This window comes from Pholcus phalangioides, unplaced genomic scaffold (assembly GCF_987345545.1).
Source record: "Pholcus phalangioides strain wild (caught in Gottingen) unplaced genomic scaffold, Ppha-v1.0 ptg000007l_1, whole genome shotgun sequence".
NCBI classification, from domain to species: Eukaryota; Metazoa; Arthropoda; class Arachnida; order Araneae; family Pholcidae; genus Pholcus; species Pholcus phalangioides.
In genome coordinates this window covers 13,211,221-13,234,642 of record NW_028301600.1, presented here as the reverse complement: position 1 = coordinate 13,234,642, position 23,422 = coordinate 13,211,221, and the positions used below count along the sequence as shown (strand labels likewise).

Here is a 23,422-nt window from a genome sequence, read left to right as displayed (position 1 = left end):
TTGGGTAATAAGAAAGATTTTTGGGTAAAAAAAGAAAATTGGGTAAAAAGAAACGATGATAACTATGGAAGGCCTGAATCTTACAGCCATTACAGAAACTTGCGCAAACGATGGGATGAAACTTTCTTACAAATCTCAGGATACGTTACTTCTTTGAGAAATAGATTTGATTGGAAAGGGGGGTGGGGAGTGTTGATATACGTGAAATCATGTTCGAAAGCTAGAGAGTGTAACGTGCAGAGAAGTGATATCGAAACTATATGGGTTGAGCTTGAGAACAAAAGACGTCATAAACTTATTGTTGGGGTTTGTTACAATCCACCGAATAGGGATCCAAACTACATCGCCAAATTGCATGATGAATTCTTCTACATGTGTAAGCGTAAGAGGGTACTAGGGGATTTCAATTACCCAGGTGTTGATTGGGAGAACCTTTCACCTAGAGATCAGTATGAAGAGACTTTCTTCAATTGGTGCTCGGAAATTTTTTGTACCAGCATGTATCAGAAGCCACTAGGGGCACTGGTATTTTGGATTTAGTTCTTACTAGTTCTGAGGATCTTGTTGAACATGTTTTGGTGGGGGAAGAGTTTTCTTGCAGTGATCATCGTGTCGTTAGTTTTTTCTGTAACTTTTCTTCGAGTAAGGTTGATAACAAAAGACTGGTTCCTTGTTTTCGGAGAACTTATTTTGATGTTTTGAGAGAACGGTTAGCGGAAGTTTTCAAAGACGGGTTGGAATCAGTCGGGGTGAGAAGGGGCCATTCAAGTATTACGTAAGCGGATTTTCAGCTATTTTTGACCCCCTCCCCCCCTTGTCAGCAAAAGTCAGCAAAACACTGACCCCCCTCCCAACCTGTCAGCAAAATTTCGTCAGCAGCTTAGATCAGCAGCTTTCGCCGCAGCTTTCGTCAGAACCTTATCTTCAAAAAGGGGTGGTCGATGACGTAAGCAACCTTCAAACCCCCTCCCCCCATGTCATCAAAAATCAGCAAATCCGAAACCCCCTCCCCCGATGCTGACGTAATACTTGAATGACCCCCCTAAGTCAGTGGAAAGAATTTAGTACGAAGCTGCCCTCTGTTTTGCATGATGTCATACCCTTTGTTCGAAAAAAGCGTGTTTGTACATCGTGCCCCCATGGTTCACGGATAGCATGCGTAATCTTTTTCTTGAAAATAAAAGAGCGTTGAGAGAGTATAAAAGTGGACGAGGTGACCTGTCATTGTTTACTGATAAAAGAAGAGCGTTGACGAACGCGATGAAGAATAGTAAAAAGGAAGTTGAATAATGAGTATAAAAGAAAACTATATTCTACCCTTAATTGGCCATTGCAACTAATTAAAAAATCCACTCTAATTAATTAAACTACTGCGTAGATATATTGTTCAATTAAAAATACGATAAAACACTCATTTACATCCGTATTTGCAAGAAAGAAAATTTTTCAATACGTTTTTATGGGGGTGATGGTGTACATTAGGACTTAACCTTAGAGGGTTGAGTTCTAATGTACAAACAGAACCTCATAAGATATTTAGTTGTCTAATTTTATTCCCAAGGGTGCTAAATCCCATTTAAGATTCTTAAGATAAAGACTTATTTATGACGAAACATCCTGGTCTATTTCATGGAATTTATTTTAGGTGATTAAATGAAAAGGTGGTCTAAAATGGGCCTTTTTTGTTGCATTTCAGAAGAAAATAAATGAGGGATTCACAACCACACACATGGTAGACCAAGTCCATTTATCTTTATTACAGATAATAACAACCTTAGTCTTTGTTAGACAATTAATTCAGTTCAAGGGATGTAAAGGAATTAAATATGTCAAAATACAGTTAAAACTGACATTTTTTAGCGTCCTGCTTTTACAAAATTTCTAAAAGAAGGGTTTTTACAAAAACTTAAATGTGTTAGTATCCATGACAAAGATGAATGGACTTGGCCTACTATGATTGTGAACCCCTCAAATGTCGATCCATAAAGTAGTTCTTCAACTTGTTTTACGAAATGTTTGTGGGCTGATATTTTAGAAATGTTAGAATGTTTTACTAAATTTTCCGAATACATAGTTAATTTGAGATTTTTTTTCGGAATCCCACCATTGTAACAGATCACACACATCCACTCTAATCATCATCATCTAGACTGAGATTCCAAGGATTTAAAACTTTGGTTAACTCATTATTCACGTGAAGCATCATCTCCGTATACTTCATAAATATTTATACAATTTTAAGCAGCACACACACATGAGTTCCCTTTTCAATTTATATTACTGGCACGTCTAAAATTATTCCTTTAGTCTCACTCTTGGAGCGAAATACCACTGTATTTGCAATAAAACACTATAATTTTTTTTTAATTAAAAGGAAAACTTATTGAAACTCTTTCTTCAAAATTTGTACTGACTTTTCGTATAAATTTCAATCAATAATTTCGTGTTTTAATTTTTTTTCCAACTTGAATTGATTCGATGAAAAGTGTTTGTTCGGGTTCAAAGACCGTCGTCCGTTTGAGTCAGTTCTCAACGTTTCCCCAACACTAGTGGTTGGCATCATCAGGAGAATTGATAAAACTGGATCAATTATCAATTCTCCTGATGATGCCAACCACTAGTGTTGGGAAACCGTTGAGAACTAACTCACACGGATGACGGTCTTCGAACCCGAACAAACAATTTTCATCAAATGTGGCCGCGAAAACCTTATCAGCTATTTAAATTGGTTCATCTGAATAATTAAAAAAAATAATTATTGAGATCCGTTCAAATTTTAATTGAAAAAGAATGAGTTTTAAATTATCCCGAATTTTATGTAATTGAGTTAAAATTTTTTTATTGAACAATAATGTCACCGTGTATCTCATATATATGATTTGATGAATATCTCTTCTTCTCTTCGAAATATAGTTTGAAATGGTGACAGACGTGAGCCTTGACACCTGGGCGTCAGAAAATCTCTGGTTACGTAATGACTAGAAGAACGAAATTTTGGCGATTTCATTAGATGTTTCTTATAATCTCATCTAAAGCGACCATTTTCCACGTTTATGGATTCTTGAACATAAATACTGTATAATATTATTTGAACGAAAACTTATTCATAATCATCATTAATTATCTGATAATTACAAAATTATTTTAATTAGACGTCATTTTTTCTTCTTTCAGGTGGTCATATATGAACTAGGCCGGATCTCTTTGAGCTACAGCTAAATACAGTATCATTTTTTTCTACGCTGCATTCCCTGTCATATTTGGAGAAAAATAGCTGGGAATCTGAAAAAAAAACTTTACTAGCCCTATTTCTAAAAGACATTGTAACTCTCCCATACCAGCTGCAATATAGTATTTTGGTGGATTTCTTTCAATTTCTTGGTAATAAAATGAAATGGTGACAAAGATTCCTTTGTGAAAATCAATGAAAATGTGAATTCTGGGAGCTAAAACAATTATTATAGCACGCTATAAGAATAAAGATAAACTGTATATATAGTGGGACTTGATTTAAAACAGAACGGGAGAAGAATATTTCACATAACTGATACATAAACAAAAAACAAAAAAAACCTGCAATATTTTAGATCAAAATATTTCAAGATGAGATTATAGTATTCTTTTTGAAATATAGATAAAAATATTTCTGATCAAAATATTTCAGAAATTTCAGATCAATATACAGTATTTCAAGTCGGACTATATCCTTCTTCTAAACAAAGTATTTCAGAAATTATGGATCGAAACATTTCAAAATCAGACTATATTATTCTTTCAAAATCTAAAACTGGTCATCTGAAATCGACAAGTCACGTTGATGAAATCAAGCAGATTACATCTCTCTTGGACAACCACAGTGGTGCATTTCCCTTCAAAATAGTGACATTTTCTGAAACTCCGTCTCTTCACATCTAATCACTCGAAGCACATAATTTACATCGTAGAAACTAACAAAAATGGCAAATCAAATATTAAAATCAGCCGTTTTGACACACAACGGATGCCATTTTCGTTTTTCATATTGCATAATAATAACTTAATACAGCGACGTCGGAGCCGGGGGAGCTGTGGGTGGAAATTTGTAGAATGAATCTGAGCACCCCAGAATTCATTCAGGAATCGAAATTTCCTACATTAAACTCAAGACGAGCACCCACAGGTTCGAAACATTTCTGACGTCTCTGACTTAATATAGGCAAATCCAAGCATTTTTAGCAGGGAATTTTTAAATCGACGTTTTGTGGCACTTTGGTGTGCCTTGACAGTTAGAGATATGCATAGTTGGGGCAATAGCAATCGTATAAGAATATTATTCCTCATTTGCCACAGATAAATTTCAAATTATTTCAGGTTGTGGGGCGAGATGTAAAAGATTGAAAATCACACTGATTTACATTCTATTACGTGTAGGTCTAACAAAAAAATCTTGTGTTCTACCGAGATTTATAGATTTTTTTCTACGAGCACTTTTTTATCAGGAAGGTTCGAATATAGTCCGATGGCCTTAATGGTGTCAGTTGTGGTGGTGGTGGTAGTCGTGGGAGAAATACAATATACGTGTATGTCGAAAATATACACAAAAGTCATTTAGCCTTGGGGTGACGCATGAACTCGGCTTTCTGCCTGTGTGTGTGTGTGTTTCCAATTTATAAATCATCCACTTTATCGCCGTACATTCGTCACATCGGTTTTGTTGGCGTCATAAAACACCATTCGAATCCAAATCAAACAGAAATAAAACAGTCTCCTAGATCCAAGTACTGAAAATAACACTCGTAGCGAAATGTGTTTATAAAACATTTGATAGATATAAATCCTGTGTGTTTCAACGGATGTGTGACCCTCTGAGCTTTACGTATCAATTTGAAATAAAATTTTCCTTTGGAATATCATTATAAATGCACATGAAAATAAAATTAAAAACAATTATTGTTCTTTCTATAAAATTATTTATTATCATCAATAAAATCAAATCCTTTATTTAAAAAAAAATACTCCGAAAAGCCAACATTATTTGTAAATCATATAGAAAATCACTTATTTTTTACATCATTTTGAATGAAGCAATTTAGAATAACTGTTATGAAATCAATGCTTTATATATAATGAGGAAATATTTCTTTTATTGGTTTAAAAAAGTCATTTTTATTCAAAAAGCTTTTAGAAATATATTTAAAAGCCATCGACACATGGATGCAGTGATCCCTTATAAAGTAACATAAAAAAAACTAGTTTTTCGATAAAATTAAGAATATTTCTACACATTCCCGATCATAATTTACATAAAATATCGACGCCGAAGATTCGCATCAGTCAGTTCATAACCAATGATTGAATGTTTTGATTATGAATATGTTTTATTTTTAAAATCTGAACTTTGATACCAACTTTTGTTATTATTCACTGTATATCCTTGATTATTGTTCCTTTACATTCAAAAAAAAAAAAATAATAATTTAAAAGTTAGTACCGTCTGTACTGTGTGTAAAAATGATGAAAAAATAATAATAATCTTAAAAGAACGCGAGTTTGTTTTTCGGATGTGCCTAAATTTCAGGTTCCTCTATAGCAATTTTACTACACATCGGACAATAATCATTGTTTACCCGAAACTTTCACCTGTATTTTTTTAAATACAAATTTGCTTTTTTCGGGTATTTTGCAAAAGGTAAAGAAACATGATACACACACATATATATATATATTTTATTATATGTGTGTATTTTTTTTTTTTACTTTCAAACAAGAAAGTGTCGGTTTGGGCGCGATCAAGATTATCTTTCGTCATTAGTTAAGTCACTGGAATGGAAGAATGCGTAAATGCAAAACTAAAACCTGTTGCTTTTTCGAATAAATAAAGAATAAAATAAATAAGGTATAACAGCACTTCTATATATTCTATCGTGAGCTTTGCCAATTCCAAAATATATATATATAATAATAATAATAATAATAATAATAAATATGGAGAAATGACGGAGAGAGAGAGAGAGATTTAAAACGCGAAAATCGGTAGCTTTTTTTTTTATTTAGTGCGTTTCATGCTTCAATTGAAAGCACAGTTCTAAATGAATCGCTTTAAAAAAATATTTAAAAGATGTAGTATTTTATTTTATTTTCATATAGAAATGTCTTTGACAGATCGACATTGCCAGACATTGCCCTCTGACCACGGCCAGAGACATTGACGTGTGTTTGAGTCGGTATATTGATCGTATCAGATATTATTTTTAACTTAGTTTCTTTCTTGTTTAATCTCCAATCTCTGTCCTAGGATTAACGAAAATTAATGTCATTATATCTTTATTTGATTTATAATATTAGAGAGAGAATCTAATCAGATTTCTAATATGATGATAGAGTTTGCCCGAATGTGCGCGATTGGTTTCAAGTCAGGGTACCAGAGAAGAGTTCTTGGAAGTTTTTATCTTGCTCTTTCTTCAGACGTTTCCGGGAGACATGGTATGCTTTATTACTGTTTTTGGAGATCCATGCGCCTTAAGAAAGATAATAAACATTTATTCGTGATCAATGACAGAGGCAGATAAACATTTTTCATCAGTATGTTGAGATTAAAGTACAAAAGTTTCTCGGAAAAAAATCTTAAAATGAAAAGTAAAATCATTAAAAATGTGTCTACAGGCACCTTCCCATGCTGTGGCACACTGGTTGAGAATTACAGCCCTATATGCAGCGGTACCTTTCACAGACCTCACGAGACCCAAAGGTGCCACGGCGCGGGAACGTGGAAATAACTGGCGCACACAAATAGAATGATGCTTTAAATGTTTCGATAACGCCTTGGATAAATCGAAAAAAATGAGTTGTTTGTGTTTGGAGGCAAGAAAACAACTTTCAGCCATGAGATGAAATTAATTGAAAATTACAGACCAGGTGTATTGTCACCAAAGAGATTCACATTAAACAAACTATATTTCAAGCGGGCGTTGGACTTCAGGTATGAAATTGTGACCTTCTTTGTAAAAATCAAAATAAGGGATACCAAAAAAAAAAAAACAAGCCTTGCACTTCCATTTCTAAATCCCGGTAAAGTTTTCATCTTTATATATATATTGTAGCCTCTCAAAAATCAGTGTAGTTTCATCCCATATCGCGTTCTGATCGAATAAAACAATTATTTACTTAATATACGCTACTATTTTAGTAATAATCCCGTAATTATGATTGAATTTTATAAATGTGAATTTTTCACAGAAAATCGTATAAATCCGAAATCTCGCAATTCGCGGTAGCAGAAGTTGGGGTATTACTGTACTACTTCTAGTTTGGGTACGAAGCTTTCGATACGCTTTCGTAAAGAAATCGTTTTGGGCTATATCTCAGGAATTGCGAGAAACTTTTCTAAGGATAAGCAAACCTCCTGCGTATTTCAATAGATACGAGCACCTACGCACTTCTAGGAGCAATTGAACCTTATACGCATTTCTATGAGCAAGCGAACCTTATACGCATTTCTATGAGCAAGCGAACCTTATACGCATTTCTATGAGCAAGCGAACCTTATACGCATTTCTATGAGCAAGCGAACCTTATACGCATTTCTATGAGCAAGCGAACCTTATACGCATTTCTATGAGCAAGCGAACCTTATACGCATTTCTATGAGCAAGCGAACCTTATACGCATTTCTATGAGCAAGCGAACCTTATACGCATTTCTATGAGCAAGCGAACCTTATACTCATTTCAAGTAGCCTACAGTATCCGAGTCACCCTTAGAGGTGCGCGACAGGTGCGGCAGCAACTAGCTCCATGCTTTGAGGGGAGCTCGTGGTAATATATTTGTTTTAACCATAAAACAGTGGCTACTCTTCAACTAGACGATGATTGATGACTGATCAGACACTGATACAGAACGAAAAGCAAATTAATTAAGGCCTACGTAACACAATGGGACCCTATCGATAAAATACCCTCGGGACTAAAAATTTTGTCCGCAAAAGAGACTGTCATATTCAGAGTGAAATACTATATGTTAAGACCCCCCTATTTCATGGGACTCAGGAAAGTGTCTATTAACAAGAGGTTTACGCTAACGTACGTTATGAAAAGTTGCACCATATGAGAAATTAGAAGAAAAAAAAATTCGCACTATGAGGGATCCCACCTATTAGTTTTGCATCGGGCCCTGCGTCTGGTAAGGGCAGTTCTGTTCATCTGTTCAGCATACCTTGAACACTTTAGGGGTGCTCAACGCGATTGTTCTAGGATTACTCAATCTTCCTAAGCATTTTAAGAGAACATGCATGCGTTTTGAATATTTTAATGGGTGTGCACATCAACACATTTGTATGAGTAAGCAAGCTTCACAGATATTTCCTCTGAATTCCAAGAGCATGCCTTCTAAGCATTTTAAGAGTGTACCCACACAGGACTTGAACACATTTTTAAAAATACGAAAGCATCGCACACTTTTCAAGAAGAGCGTAAGCCTCCTACGCATTTTAAAGGGTGCGCACGCCTTCTATACATTATTTTCAGCGAAGGTACACCACAGCATTTCTATAAGTAAGCATCATATCTATTTCTTCTGTATTTTAAGAGGGTACGCAAGAAATCCTGCACATTTCAAAAGGATACGCAAGAAATCCTGCGCATTTCAAGAGGACACGCAAGAAATCATATGCATTTCAAGAGGGTACGCAAGAAATTCTACGCAGTTCACGGTAATACGAATGAACGTTAGAACTTTGCCACTGGACTTATCCCGTTGTCGAGATCTCTTCCAGCCCAGCTTCGTGGCAGAGTCCGGAACACTTTATTTTGTGTCATAAAAGAAAAAAAAACATAACGTACACAAAATTTTTACAATATATTTTCCCGGAAAAATTGGGTACTGTCGCGATTAACAAATTTTGTGGTGATTACAGATGAGATGGAATTGGGAGGTGGAGAAAAGTTTCTGGGTTTCGTTAAGACGGATGAATGTACGCATATTAGGATGGAGGTGTATTTTAAAAGCAATTAGAGGGAGCCCCATATACCATCTCATCTGTTATCTTACACTTGTCATATTATATACACAGGATACAAAAAAAAACGAAATGAGAATCTTATTGTGAAATATAAAATATCCATCGGAGCCAGTCATTTCGCTTAACACCTTAATGGTCAGCAAATGGGTTTGATAACTTGCGGACTAGAAGCCATATTCAGTTTTATTCGGTTGAGTTCACTCACTCCGAAGTGGATTTAATGAAAATGTACAAAACAGAAACATTGTGTGGGGGAAATATATGCAATTAGGGATCACCCGTGCCTTAGCACCTCACTTAGCACCTTATTAGGTGAGAAACATGAATACGACAATATGAGTTCGCACGGGTGTTGTGGACATGAAAGGCACGAAGAACTTGAATAAAAGGAAGAGAAATACACATGCATTTTTATATACATATATATAACTGCCAGGCCGAGTCGTCTCGCTCTAAACCTATTTTGGTGAGCAATGTGGTGAGCATGAGTTTAAATGGGGTATTGTCTGGAGAGAGCCTTAGCTAAGGATCAGCTTCGGTCTTCTTGTTTTGGTTGACTCGCTCTGGATGGTTATGTTTATTAAAGAAAACAAATGAATATATATATATATATATATATATATATAATAAAAACTACATGTAATGGTTATTATGAAACCATTCCTGTCCTCCCACTTAGCACCCCTGCTAGAAGAGCTGAATGAAGGACACTTGTGGTTATCACATTTACATCATTGTTACGGGAATGTCATAAAAATTCTTGTTCTGGTCCCGTTAGTACATGCTATATCTTGTACATGTAATGGTTATGTATTAGTAGTGGCAGTCATTGTGGATATGATATTTTTGTTGTTGTTTTTATCTATTTCTGTTTTTCCCTTATTTTTGCAAAACTTAAAAAATTTTTTTTTATAAATCTGGTGGACAGATTTTTTTGTTTTTCGTTGGTGTGTATATATTTGACAAGGCTTGTAATCCTTGCTGCTGTGTTTTTGTTTTTGCTTATTTGAGTGAACCATTGTTTGCAAGGGGATACGCAGGACCCGAGCGCATTTCTAGGAATATACACAATCCCCTCACACTTTTCAAGGGGTACGCAAGCATCCAGGAGGTAGGCCAGCTTGAAAAGTTGAGAATGACTGTTTCCTAGTAATCGACCGGGACTACGGAGGTATCGTGATAACCAGGGTCCGGATGTTAGTGAGATTTACAGTTTTTTTGCATCTTTTGCATTTTTCTGGGTTTTTTTTTTCACTGTTAGGGTATTTTTTACGCGTTTAGGGCCATTTTTTGGCATTTTCAGGATATTTGTTTTAATTTTTAAATTTTTTGGCAACGAAAAGGATTGTAAAAGCAATATGAATGCTAATTGCATATTATAAGCACTCTCCAAAGCAGAATATGCCTAAAACTGTGACATATATTGCAAAATGATCAGTGTTGCTGCAGAACAATCAGGAATTATTTTAAGAAAAGAACTCTCTTTTTTGTGTAGAAAATACATTATGGCAATTTTTACCGCAGATCATTTTCGGTCAGCCGAAGGGCCGTTGCAGAACATTCTGCTGTGGGGGTAAAGCATTTATGAGAAAATATGCGTGGATTTCTTAGACAATAAAAGAAAGATGTTTTTGAGAGCTTCGTTTTGTTATTTTGATGGCGTTTTGGTGTCTGTGAAGCCAAATTTTGCAGTCAGGACCTTCGACCTAAAGCAGCTCTCGTAAGGGCGGGCATTTAGGATCCACGTGAATTGCGTAAAATTATTTTTGTTTATTTGTGAGTATATACTGTTTTAATTTAGGGAAAAATTAAATTGTGCCCCACTTCTTGGCGCCGAAATCAAGCTTTACTTATCAAAGTACTGTAATCGTATAAATAAGATTTTTTTGTATTTTCACACTATCCTCAATCTAAATTGTGATTGTCCGACATGAATAACGTGAGGATATAGACTGAATTTATTTTAAGTAAGTAAAATGTATATGCATTTTATATTTAAATGTGTGAACATTTATTTGAACTATTTTGTTATTACTCTTATGGTGCACCGTTCCTTTTATTCCTGGTGGATTAACCATGGTTTTCGGTTATCCGTGATCCTCTTCCCCCACCATTAGCCCGGATAATCGAGATTCCACAATACTAAATTTGAATACGAAATTAAAATTTTTATAAATCATTCGATACCCAATTCAAAATAGAAAAAAAGACTGTTGACAGCTCAAAAATGAACCGCGTCCGATATTCAATAAGTTACTAATCTAAAAAGTAGAAAAGATATCCAACTTGAAGTGTGTGAACGTCAGAGATATCATACACAAATACGTGACGCCAAAGAGTGTAAGACGCCAAAGTTCACGTTGTCTCATAAGACAACCGCACGCCGACACGCTGAGATTTAAAAAAAATATTTTGTGTATATATATAGTAAGAAGAAAGACGCTCTCTCTCTCATAGATGTAAATATGCAAATATGTGGTAGCTCTGGCACCACGAATAAAAAAACATCTATACAAAGAACAACATCCAAGTTGTTGGAGACACAACTGTTATAGAAAAACAACTTGGCAGCAGCGGTTGTTGATAGAATCCGTTAGCGGAATAGACTCACGATAACCAGAAGATGACGCTATGTATGTATCTCTTGAGGTACATAATAACAAATTTTCAAATGTGTATAGAACAAACTCCGTTAGAGAGAGAGTGTGTGTGTGTGTTTCCACTGAATTGATTTAAAAAATACTAATTAAAGCATTAAGGTATCCGACTATACCTTTCTTAGAAATTTACTTATAAAATAGTACTTTTTTTTTTTGCTATTTTTCTATAAAATGCTTTAATAGCATTTCTTGACAGAAAGTGCCTCACAATGGTGAAAACAATAATAAACAATTTTTGGACTACCTATGTCATTCTCTATAAAAAAATTCATTTTTATATCAAATTTTAAGCAAAATTCATGTAGTATTCGAAACACGATTGCAAAAAATTACACGAATGAAATGCTTTGTTATTTTCACAGTATATTTAGCTAATGATGATGCAGGTTATGAAGTAAAATTTGAATGATTGTATGATATGCCCAGTGCCGTCTCAAGGCATTGAGACGGTTTTCTAGAATTTCAAAACTACTGAGTAGCTATATACATAAAAAAAATACAAAAAATTAAATTTTTATACAGATCCCGATACTAAAATGTTCAATTAACTTTAAAAAGGCATTTGCACAAAAAATTTTGTATTTTTAAACATAATTTTCATCAATATATAGATGTAAAATTATTATTTTTTAGTGGCGTCCCAGGTTTTTATTTGTTCGAAAATTTATTTTTAGGTAATGTACATACAAATAAAGACACAAAGGCGACAATGGGCAAATTCCCCAACGAGGTGGCTGAAAAAATATGACGGCCAGATTCCGGCTCAAGGCCGGTATTACACCATAAAAGTTTGATAAAATCCCTTTTATAAATTCAAAAAATCCAACCAATAAAGCTCATAGGTTACATTCGAGCAAATGCAACAAATAAGCTTATTGGTTGAATTTTTCAAGTTTTATAAAAGGACTTTTAGAAAACTTTTATAGTGTAATACCGGCCTAAGGCCGTGGGAAGTATCAATTTTTAAATGTCTATCGTAAGCTATTTCACTACCTCTCATTAGAGCTACCATCTATTAATAACTTCAGAAACAACCAAAAAATTAATTCATCTATATAATTTACAAAAATTCGTTAATTAGTTATTTAATTTTTTTTAATTAATTTTACCTAATAAACTAAATGAATTTATTTTCTTAAATCAATCTCAATCCAAAAAATATTTTAATGGCCCTTTGAAATGTTAAAATACACGTAATGACGGAAATATAATTTTGATTTAAATAATTTCCGGCAAAACATCGGCTAATTTCTATTTATATAATTATTCATTATAGCCTTCGAATCTCAAAGATATATGACAAATCATTCACTGTAATTTTCAACATGATCGAAAATGCTTGAAAATTCTATGACCAATTTCACCTGTCAGTTATGATAAAGACTGAACCTAAACAGATTTCACGATAATTCACCAAAAAAAAAACAAAAAAAAACCTGGTGATATTTTACTTAAACAGGTCGAAAAAAAAAGATTAGATAATACTTTGAAATTTCCAATTTAAACCCTTTATTTTTGAAAACATAAGCATAAATAGCAAACGAGTTTGCGGAGATCAAGATTTCAACGTTTGTGGTGTCTTGTGGAATCAAAGTTTTTAATAAATAATTTTTATATACATCAACAATATTTCACTCATTTTGTAATCAAACGTCCTTCTATTTATTACATCGAGTCTATTATTTTTATTCATCAAGTAAATGAAGTTTATTTGCTGTATAAATTGAATTTTAGAATGTAAGGCAATGAATAAATACGCCACTTGTAGGCATGTCCGAAAAAAAAGTAGAAAGTTTAAAAGAGGAGAGAGAGAAAGTTTTTTTTTAATTCTTGCTATATAGAGTTAGAGGCTTAGGCATTTTGCGGCCCTCTCAACAATATCTGCTGTATACGTGGGTTCCTCACAAGGGAGAGGCTGACAAGGCTCCAGATTAGAGGTTTCCACAATCTTAGGTCACGCGGAACCCTTGATAGTTACGAAACTATTCAACGAGAGAGTGAAACCAAAAAACAAACATGAATATTTCTTTAATATCGATATTTTTAATGTAGCACCAACAAAAACTTCATAGCTTTTGATTACTGTGTAACACCACAAAAACTCGCTTGGAACCCCGGGTTTTCTTGAAGCACTAGCTAAAAACAAATATAGAGTACAGTCTCCCAACCTACCATTCTTCATAAATTATTTTTTTTTATCGCCACCTCCAACTTAATCCAGACCAGACTCAAAATTTTACGGTGATGACTGGGGCCCCTTGGGGACCCTCGGTGAAGGGACAGACAAGTGAGTTGTGTATGTATATCGTGTGAGTGAATGTAAGTGGGTGGAAAAAATTTGGCAGTATGCTCTTCTTTTTTTTTCAAGTTCTCTTATATGAATATAAGAGTGGTCACTGGTCGGTCTTAATCCAACCCATAGGAGATACTATACTATACCAGAACTTCCACCGTCCAAGTTCCCCGGACCAATCACTCGCACCTCCCAGGGAGAGTAATATCGTCTATTTTGGGAAACAGCACTGGTTCTCTAAGTCTAGAGCATGGGTGCACAAATTTTTCTGCTTTCGAGCCATATTTCGCCCAGGATTACTCTTGCGACCGTATGAGAGCTGAATGAAATCTTAGAGGGCCAGATATGGATAAAAAAATACTGATGATACTCAAACATTATGATCATACTCGTTTTCATTGGTGTAGAGCAGCGGTTCTGAACCTTTTTTGACTCGCGGAGCATTTCTTAGTATATAATTTCTTAGTATATAATTTTTACGGCTGGGCTCCGTATGCCTAATTTATTTATTTATCAAATATACCGATTTATTTTATTTTCCTCCTGAGGTCGAGGAGCCCCCTGGGATGTGCACTCGGAGCTCCAAGGGAATCCACGGAGCACCGATTGAAAACCGCTGGTGTAGAGCATAGTTTCCCAAACTTTTTTGTTTATCACCCTCTTCTTCGAAAAATGTTTATTTTCATCGCCCTCAACTTAAACCAACCCACACACATAGGATCCTATATTATATCCAAAGTTTCTACCCGCCCCCACTGGATCCTCCCATCGCCCACTTTGGGAAACACTGGTTCGTGTGCATACCTCATCCAATCCTATATCATATTTTGAAGTAATGAACTCATAAAATTTTATACAAGACTATAGTAATGTTAAAAAAAAGTAACTAGAATATTGTAATTCAAAACATTCTGACATTTTTCCACATGAACCGACGTGATCAAGGACCAAAACAGAAGATATTAGAAATAATATCATATCGTCCTCCGCATGCCAGAAGCACGAATGCGCAGTTTCCCTTGTTCTTAATCATCTGGTAGGATGCCTTATTTTGCTGGATTTTGCCTGAAGTGCGATTGATATCAGTAGTAGTAGTGTATTGGGTCGTTCCATTCCTATTGAAACACGTTACAAAACACATTTTAGGAAAATAACTTCCATTAGTAGAGTAAACATTCAAGCGTCACACATTTCCCACGTTCTTTTTTCCCAAAGGACATTGCACATTCGTGCTTCTGGCATGGGGGAAGGGCGATATAAAATAAAAGAAAGCATTTAAATTCTTCTTACGAGTCTATGGGATAGGAGACAACTATGCAGCGTAAAGGCTGAATTTCTTTGGAAAATTTATGGAGGAAACTTTTAAAGTAAAAACTCTGTCTGTAGAGTAAGTGAAATTGCGCGTGGTTGTTTGTGGTGTGTGTATTGGAAAAGCAAAATTTTGACAGTCAGGAAAATTCAACTGTTAAAAAAAAACACATTTTTGATATTTAGGTAGGAAAAATTCCGTCTGAACGACGAGATTAGTTCTTTTAGTTTATTAATCCTTTATTTGGCTGTGTTGCGCTCAAGCAACATGAGTTTCTTATATTTTTCAAATAAAAGCATTGTATATTTTGAGCTCATTTTGGCATTAATGCTTCTAAGCAATTCCTAAACATTTGATTTTTACTGGTGAGCATGAAGTTTCTACAATTATCAGCAGAATAGCTCAAAGATACAAGTCTATTATCTTTTGACAAGCCAAGCAAGAACGATTTTTAACCTTTGCAGTTTGGAGGGAAATACCATGTGTGGAAGAGACATATTGCTGTGCATTCTTCAACAATGATAGAAAAGTAGGCAAACAATAAATGAAATATTCAAATCTATGCAAATCATATAAATGCAGTGTGAAGTGCAATTCTCATATTTTTTTAAAAACTGTATTGACAATACTTTTTCTTGTCATGTAATAGCATTCAGGGTACCTCATTTTGCTGGGGGTTTAGAATGCAAGTGGTGTAAGTCACTTTGAAAAAAAAAATAGAATAAAGAAATACGCATTTGAGATTACTAGCAATTACCGTGTCAGGAAAATTATTATTATTGCCATTTGCGTAGGCTATTTTATCACACACAACTTGAACTCGCACCACTTCATTCCCAAGTAAGTACCACAATTCTTAGTTATTTTATATTTATTGTGCGATGAATTACAAATCAACCAAATCCTGACTTACACTACACTTGCATAATATTCTCAAGCCTCCTATAACCCTTCTAAAATTTTTCTACTCTGGATATTTCAATGCTTGCAAATTGAAGGGTTAAATTTAAAAGCTGTGAAAATGACCTATGGGCCGCGAAGCAGAGGTGGTCCGCAAGGATGGGACAAGTAGTCCCCAGGGAGATTTGAAAATAAGATTTCAATTAAAATAAAATTGAATGAAAATATTATTCAGAGTCGTAGAAAGGTCAATGATATCCACATAGTTTCAAACAAAAGATTAGACCATATACTTCAAGTTAGTACGGTCGTCGAACTGTTTATTGGTCCTCGGGTTCCGGAAGGTGGAGAAAGGCTGGTCTTGGGTATATTTCTTGGATAATATTTCAGAGTGAAAATGATAATTTAAAACGAAAACAGTAACACTCTATTTTAAAAAAAAAAGTTTTAAAATATGTTCTTGCGTGGATTTTTAGTTCTGTCCAATGAAACATGCGAATTTGTTGTTTGAGTGACGTCGGTTATGGACTATCCAATTAATGGCAACACACAGAGAAAAGAAACCTCGTCCGACAACTTCATATAATTTTTATAGTTGACTTGCTTTGCAGAGAATACTGACAACAAGAAGCAATCGCATTTCTTTCCTTTTTTTTTTGTATATAGAAAAAGAAAACATGTGTTGGAGAGATAGTATCGAAAGAAACACCCCTTCCGATGATCACATAATATAAAGGTTGAGCGAGCGAGGTTGAGTTCGGGCTCCTCCCATTTCCACGCCCAATTCTCATCCTTGTCATTTCTCTGTCGACACCCATTTTCATCGCGCAAACACAAAAAAAAAACAACAACACATTGGCCACTCTTCCATCTATCTCTCACAAAGATGAAAAACTTTGTCCAAAAAAGTTGGTCTCGTTTTATAATTGAGGTGATTCTCGCGGTAGCGTGAGGTCGCGTTCGAATTCTCTCTCTCTCTCGAAGAAGAAGAAGAAGAGATTTTATAATAAAAAACAAAATATATATTGTGATCGGACCAGTTTTTCTTCCAGACATTCTTGTGATTTTTTTGAAATATTTTGTTTTATTTTATTTTATTTTTTTGTGTGTGAAAAAGACTCCATCCGCGTGTGGATAATAATGAATTCTTTCACGGAACATGCAGTAACAATTAAACACGAGAAATGCGAAAGTAATAACTATAGATATCCGTCATGTAGCGTCAAGGCACATGAGCATCATGCTCTCATACTCAACTCCTTTTCTGTTGCTGGAGGAGGTAAAAAAATTTTTTTTTCGTATTTTAAATATTTTGATATCATTCCGTATCCTTTTATTGTGTATTTTAACTTCTGATCATTACTTTTTTGTAGAGTTTCCTCAATATTTAGAATAACGATATCTGTTTTTGTATCGATAAACAATACACGCGACAACTACCTCAAGTCTCTTCGGGGACCTATACTATATTTACCTTCAAAAATTAGATAAACAATTCATTTCCGTAGATGAAAAAGATTTGCTGGAGGATATATATAAAACTGAATTAATTTTTAGATACAAGTTAAACGCATTAAACAATATAATACAAAGTTGTACACGTACAGTCGAACCACGGAGAAAAGGGCCCGTAGATGACCTGATGAGCTCAGTGGACGGTAAATCGACATTGAATATCGAAAATTTTAATTTATCTTATTGATAAAATAAGGAAAATTAGAATTTCTTTCTAAATATTAAAATACAGAAGATAATGCGACAAATTTGAATTTTAATTGTATTTTGTATAGGTAAATAGAACATGTCCCCCCCCCGGGAAGACCGGGGGCTGGTTGTCACACGTGTTAGTTGTCGCATGTATTGTCTTTCTGAGGACAGGTGTCCTCCACTCCGTCTCCATAATGCCAAGTTTTCTCAGGGGACACCTTTTTTTTACAGTAGTTTTCCGCTAAGAACATCTTTTTACGTTTTTGGATTTAAACTTTAATTATTTATATAACAGCAACTTTTTTTTTATCCTTTCAATTTTTATCATGCTTTTATCGATAAATTTTATCAATTGTCTCTATCACAAAGTAATATATCACCTGTGATTTCGCTCACATGAATTTAAAAGATAAATTTCAATAAAAAAATTTAGTTTGGAGATTTTAAACCTTTGGGTTCCGGCTAGTTGGTTGAAATAGAAAAATATATCAATTTTTTTTAATGTTATTTATTAAATTTAAGGGTGAAATTTTCTCGCATTTTTCTATTTTCAGTGTATGTACGTAGATATTTTTGGATTATATTTTAGATAATTATTCTTGAAAACGGTGTGTTTTCATTTCTTTAATACATGCATCTCCAACCCGTTGCTCGCGAGCACCACAGTGCTCCCAGAAGCACCCAGAGTGCTCGATGCTCGTGCCCGATTTCGTGCTCGCGAGCACTTGATCGACGCTTCAATTAAACACAATGGAAACATTGCATTCAAGGACTACAACTAATGCAGATTTCAGGCATACGTGTGCCAAAGTAGTGTAAGGGTGCTCTTCGTTTGATGATGGGTATAGTCAGTGCTCGCGAATCGAGAAAGGTTGATGCGACCTTTGCTTTAATACTTAGAAAGGAATTCTAATTTGTTACTTTTTTTTATCAATAAGAAAAATTAAAATTTGCGATATTCACTATCGAAATGTCCACCTAATTTTTGAAGGTGATTACATAGTAGGTATAGGTCCCCGGAGAGACCTGGGACAGTTAACCCGTGTAGTTTTTATTAAGGGCAGATGCCCCTTACCCGGTCCATAATGCTAAAATTTGTTCATCTACTTAAGGAGACTCCTTTTCATAACATTTAACTGCTGTGGATATGTTTATGCATTTTTAGGAGATATTTATAAATTTAAACTTAAAAGTTGAGCTTTCTGTTGTTTTTTTTTATCACTCCTATTATTAATCTATTTCATCTGTAATGTAGAATAATAATTAATCCCGTTATATTAATAATAATTATTCTATTATTAATCTGCCCCCGGCGGAAAAATTTAGGGGGCGGCAGTTTTTTAGGTGGGAACAAAGAACCCCGTTATAAAGTTATGGAATTTTAAAGTTGTGGGGACGGCATAATCATGTTTGCCCCGGGCAGCAAAAATCCTAGTTACGTCCCTGGGTTACGTAACAACTCTTTCCTAAAAGCAAGATTTTGCACTTTTATATTTTGTTATACAGTGTATTAATATTTTCATTTTATATTCTATCCGTTAATATTTTATTAGTGATTGAATGTTAAGAAAGAAATCTTTTAATGTGTCTTTATTTACTTGCTCATCAACGAGTTAAACTAAAAAGTCATTAATCATTATCATGATTAATGAATTTTTCTTCTAATTTGTGTAGAATCTACTGTAGATGAATATAATAGGCTCGCGTTTATACTGGACGGCAGGAGCGTACGTAGGATCGACCTTGGAGGGGGGGGGGGGCACAAAAATTTTCTTCCCGAGAAATTTGAAGTGACGACCCTTCAAAAAGCATTTTAAATTAACAGAAATTAGTTAAAATACTATATGAAAGGTATTTTCTTTCGATATTTTAATTTTTTTACAGAAATATTTTTTCTAATTTTTGGTCGGCTGGGGGGGGGGCCTCATCATTCATCTCCCCCCCCCCCCAGAATATGTCTCTGATACTGGGCTAATTGTCATGTGGGTTAGTTGTGAACCTTTAAGGTGTTCTAAGATAATAAATTTCCAGAGTTACCTCGAGCCGTACATTGGCTAAAACAAAAAATTCTTTAGACTCAATAAAAAAGGCCAAAGTATCGCAGAAATTTCATTATTTATATAATCAAATCCGACTATTTATATAAAAATTTGTATTATTTATATAATTTTACATAAAATCAAACAGAAGTGACTCTCACAAATTATTTTCAACATTCCTTTTGTCATAATGCAAAAGGAATATAGAAACAAAAAATCATAACCTCTCATAACTCGGCCCGCAACCTTTTTCTGAATACGCCATTAAAAAAATTGTTTTGGTCTTAATCTGATATGGGGGCTTTTTCTATACTCTGTTGTTCAATCATTGTTCAAATTTTATTATTTCTTTCATTTTCAATGGGCGACTTGATAGCAAAGCAACATTACAGTGAAAAACAATAGGTGATACATTTTCGTGCATAGGACACAACACAAGTATTTGAATTCAACAAAATTTGAACAAAAAAAATTCCACATGTTTTTAAGTGCAATATTCAAACAGCATTAAATGCGGGTATACCGTTTTACCCGCATTTAGTACTGTTTTTTTCTTCCAAACTTTTCTCTGTTTTTTGAATTCTAATTCAACTTTCTAATTGGATTTTTTTTTTTAGCACAGGGTGTCCGTGTAAAAGTTGGTTTTTTTTTCAAATTTCAATAACTATACAACCCTTTGTAAGGCCGGTATTACACTATTAAAGTTTTCTAAAAGTCCTTTCATAAAACTTGAAAAATTCAACCAATAAACTTATCGGTTGCATTTGCTCGAAGGTAACCTGTGATCTTTATTGGTTGGATTTTTTAAGTGGTATAAAAGGGATTTTATTAAACTTTTACAGTGTAAGGCCGGTATTACACTGTAAAATTTTGATAAAATCCCTTTTATAAAACTTTCAAAATGCAGTCAATAAGGTCACCGGTGGCATTTTCTAGAATGTAGCCAATAACCTTATTGGTTAGATTTTTCAAGTTTTATAAAAGGGATTTTATCAAACTTTTATAGTGTAATACCGGCCTAATATAAATGACGTATCTGAGATCTACATGTTATTTGGATACTTTTTCTACTGGAAATTATGCCTCTAGAATCGACGATTCGGCAGTAATTTGCAGTGCGTGCAAATTACCCTGTACCCTGTAGCTATTCATCTTTAAGGCCGGTATTACACTATAAAAGTTTTGTAAAAGCTCTTTGATAAACCTTGAAAAATTCAACCAATAAGCGTCTCCGTTACGTTTGCTCAAATGTAACCGAGACACTTATTGGTTGCATTTTTTAAATTTTATAAAAGTTTGATAAAAGTACTTTTATAGAACTTCAAAAATGCAACCAATAAGGGAATCAGTTACATTCCAGCGAATAAAACCAATACGGTTATTGGTTGGTTTTTCAATTTTTGTAAAAGATCTTTTATTAAACTTTTACAGTGTAATCCCGGCCTAATAGCTTGTGTGTGTGTGTGTGAATAATGTCGTAAATTATATTTTTAAATCTTTATTTAAATTTCGGAATTCTAAAAATTTTCTTTTTCCAATTGGTCTCTTGTTCAAGTTTGTTTAAAAATGATGACCGTGAAGTGCAGGGTTCTCTACCTTTTTTCTTGAATCAGGCCGGTATTACACTATAAAAGTTAGATAAAAATAATCCTTTCACTGGGGTGCAAGGATATAAAATTCCAGTACAAGATTACCGCGGGAACCCCTGGCACTTCGGCTAGCATTACACTATAAAAGTTTGATAAAAGTTCGTTTATAAAACTTGAAAACGCAACCAATAGGCAGATCTGTTAAGTTCGCTCGAATGTATATAACAGATGTGCTTATTGGTTACATTTTTCAAGTTTATAAGGGAATTTTATCAAACTTTTATAGACTAATACCGGCCTTAAACGCTGATATTACACTGTAAAAGACTAAGGCCGGAATTACACTACAAAAGTATTGTAAAAGTGCTTTTATAAAACTGGAAAAATACAACCAATAAGCTGATTGGTTACATTCGAGCAAATGCAACCGATCAGTTTATTGATTGTATTTTTTAAGTTTTAGAAAAACACTTTTAGAAAACTTTTACAGTGCAATTCCGGCCTGATAAAAGTCCTTTCATAAAACTTTAAAAATGCAACCAATGAGCGTATCGGGAATGTAACTTCTTTTTAATGCAGCATTGAATTTTCATCAATTTTTCTTCATTTTTACGTTTTAAAATAGGCTTTCTGGTGTCATTTCATTCACTGTTCAGTGGTAGTTCTGAGTAATCTAAGATATTAATTACAATTAAAGAGTGCTATCTATCCGGAAAAAAAATTATGTACAGTACTTGAATGGATGTCAATGGTTTCAGCACATAATGTCTGATTAAACAGGAACATTCGATTATGCGGGGAAAAAACACACACACACACAATTCAATTACCATTTAACACCATTAGTATAGTTTTTATAATATTTTATCATTTATATATATTGTTTGTAATAGCATTTTTAATTGCATTTTGACTGTTGTGGCATTGTATTTGTATTTGTAACCAATAGGCTTATTGGTTGTTTTTTTTTCAAGTTTTGTAAAATATATTTTATCAAACTTTTATTGTGTAATCCCGGTTTTATTTGATGGCAAAACCTACTAATGTCAAAATAATTTGTGGCTTCGACTTATGTGCAGGGGTTGTCCTTACCAGACGCGGAGCCCGGTGCGAAAGTAATTGCTGAGAGCGTCTCAGCAATTTCGGAGCCCCTTTAGCCACGATTTCATATATTTTCTCTCTGAATAGGGGAACCAGCATCCACATCCAGAAATTCATAAACTATTACACAATATACATAAAACTGAATGTATCCATACATAAAAAAACACGCACACACACAATTAAATTATTAAATTTAAATTATATAAGAAATAGTAATAACATTTCGAATTGGTGAAAATCCATAATTATAATAAAAGAAATAATTCCAGAATTTTGGAATGAAAGCCTTCAATAATTTGGTTGTTCACTCAGACACCTTACTTTATTCACCACAAAGCATATATTAATTTTTTTTCATTTTTATTACCGTAAGTGCGGGGCCCCTGAAGCGCGGGACCCGGTGCAAATGTACCTGTCGCATACCCCTACGGGTGGCTTCCACTCTAACTGTTACACAACGGCCATCTTTCGTTGCCAGGGTCTATTTAAAACCCGGGAAATGCATCTAAAGCCAATCCGAAAGCTTAGACAAATGTATCCATGTCAAAACTTAACTGGTTGAATCAGATGTAGAGCTGTCGTAATATTTCTGCTGAGCGAGAGTTAGCGAATAAACGTTCGGTTTTGCGAGTTTGAATTCGGCTTTAAACTACAGAGACCTCGGCCTAATTGTTCTTACGAGCGTGATGAAACAAATGGTTAATGTACCAGTAAAATAGCAATGATAGGTTAGTTTACCTCAACACCGGAATTTGAATTCCAATCATGGGTGGAGATGAGGGGGGGGGGCATTTACCCGGCTCCAGGGCCACAACTAGGGGGGGAG

General features: G+C 34.3%; 1 protein-coding gene across 1 annotated transcript in view; it reads left to right on the top strand.

Moving 5' to 3' along the window:
• Positions 1-17,059: 17,059 nt before the first annotated feature.
• The window catches only part of LOC149084942 (uncharacterized), a 40,707-nt gene continuing 34,344 nt past the window's right edge, over positions 17,060-23,422 (top strand). Inside the window, exon 1 of the mRNA XM_089233869.1 lies at positions 17,060-17,436. Within this exon, the coding sequence (XP_089089995.1) occupies positions 17,298-17,436 (139 nt within the window). The 5' untranslated portion in view covers positions 17,060-17,297. The remainder of the gene's footprint in view (positions 17,437-23,422) is intronic.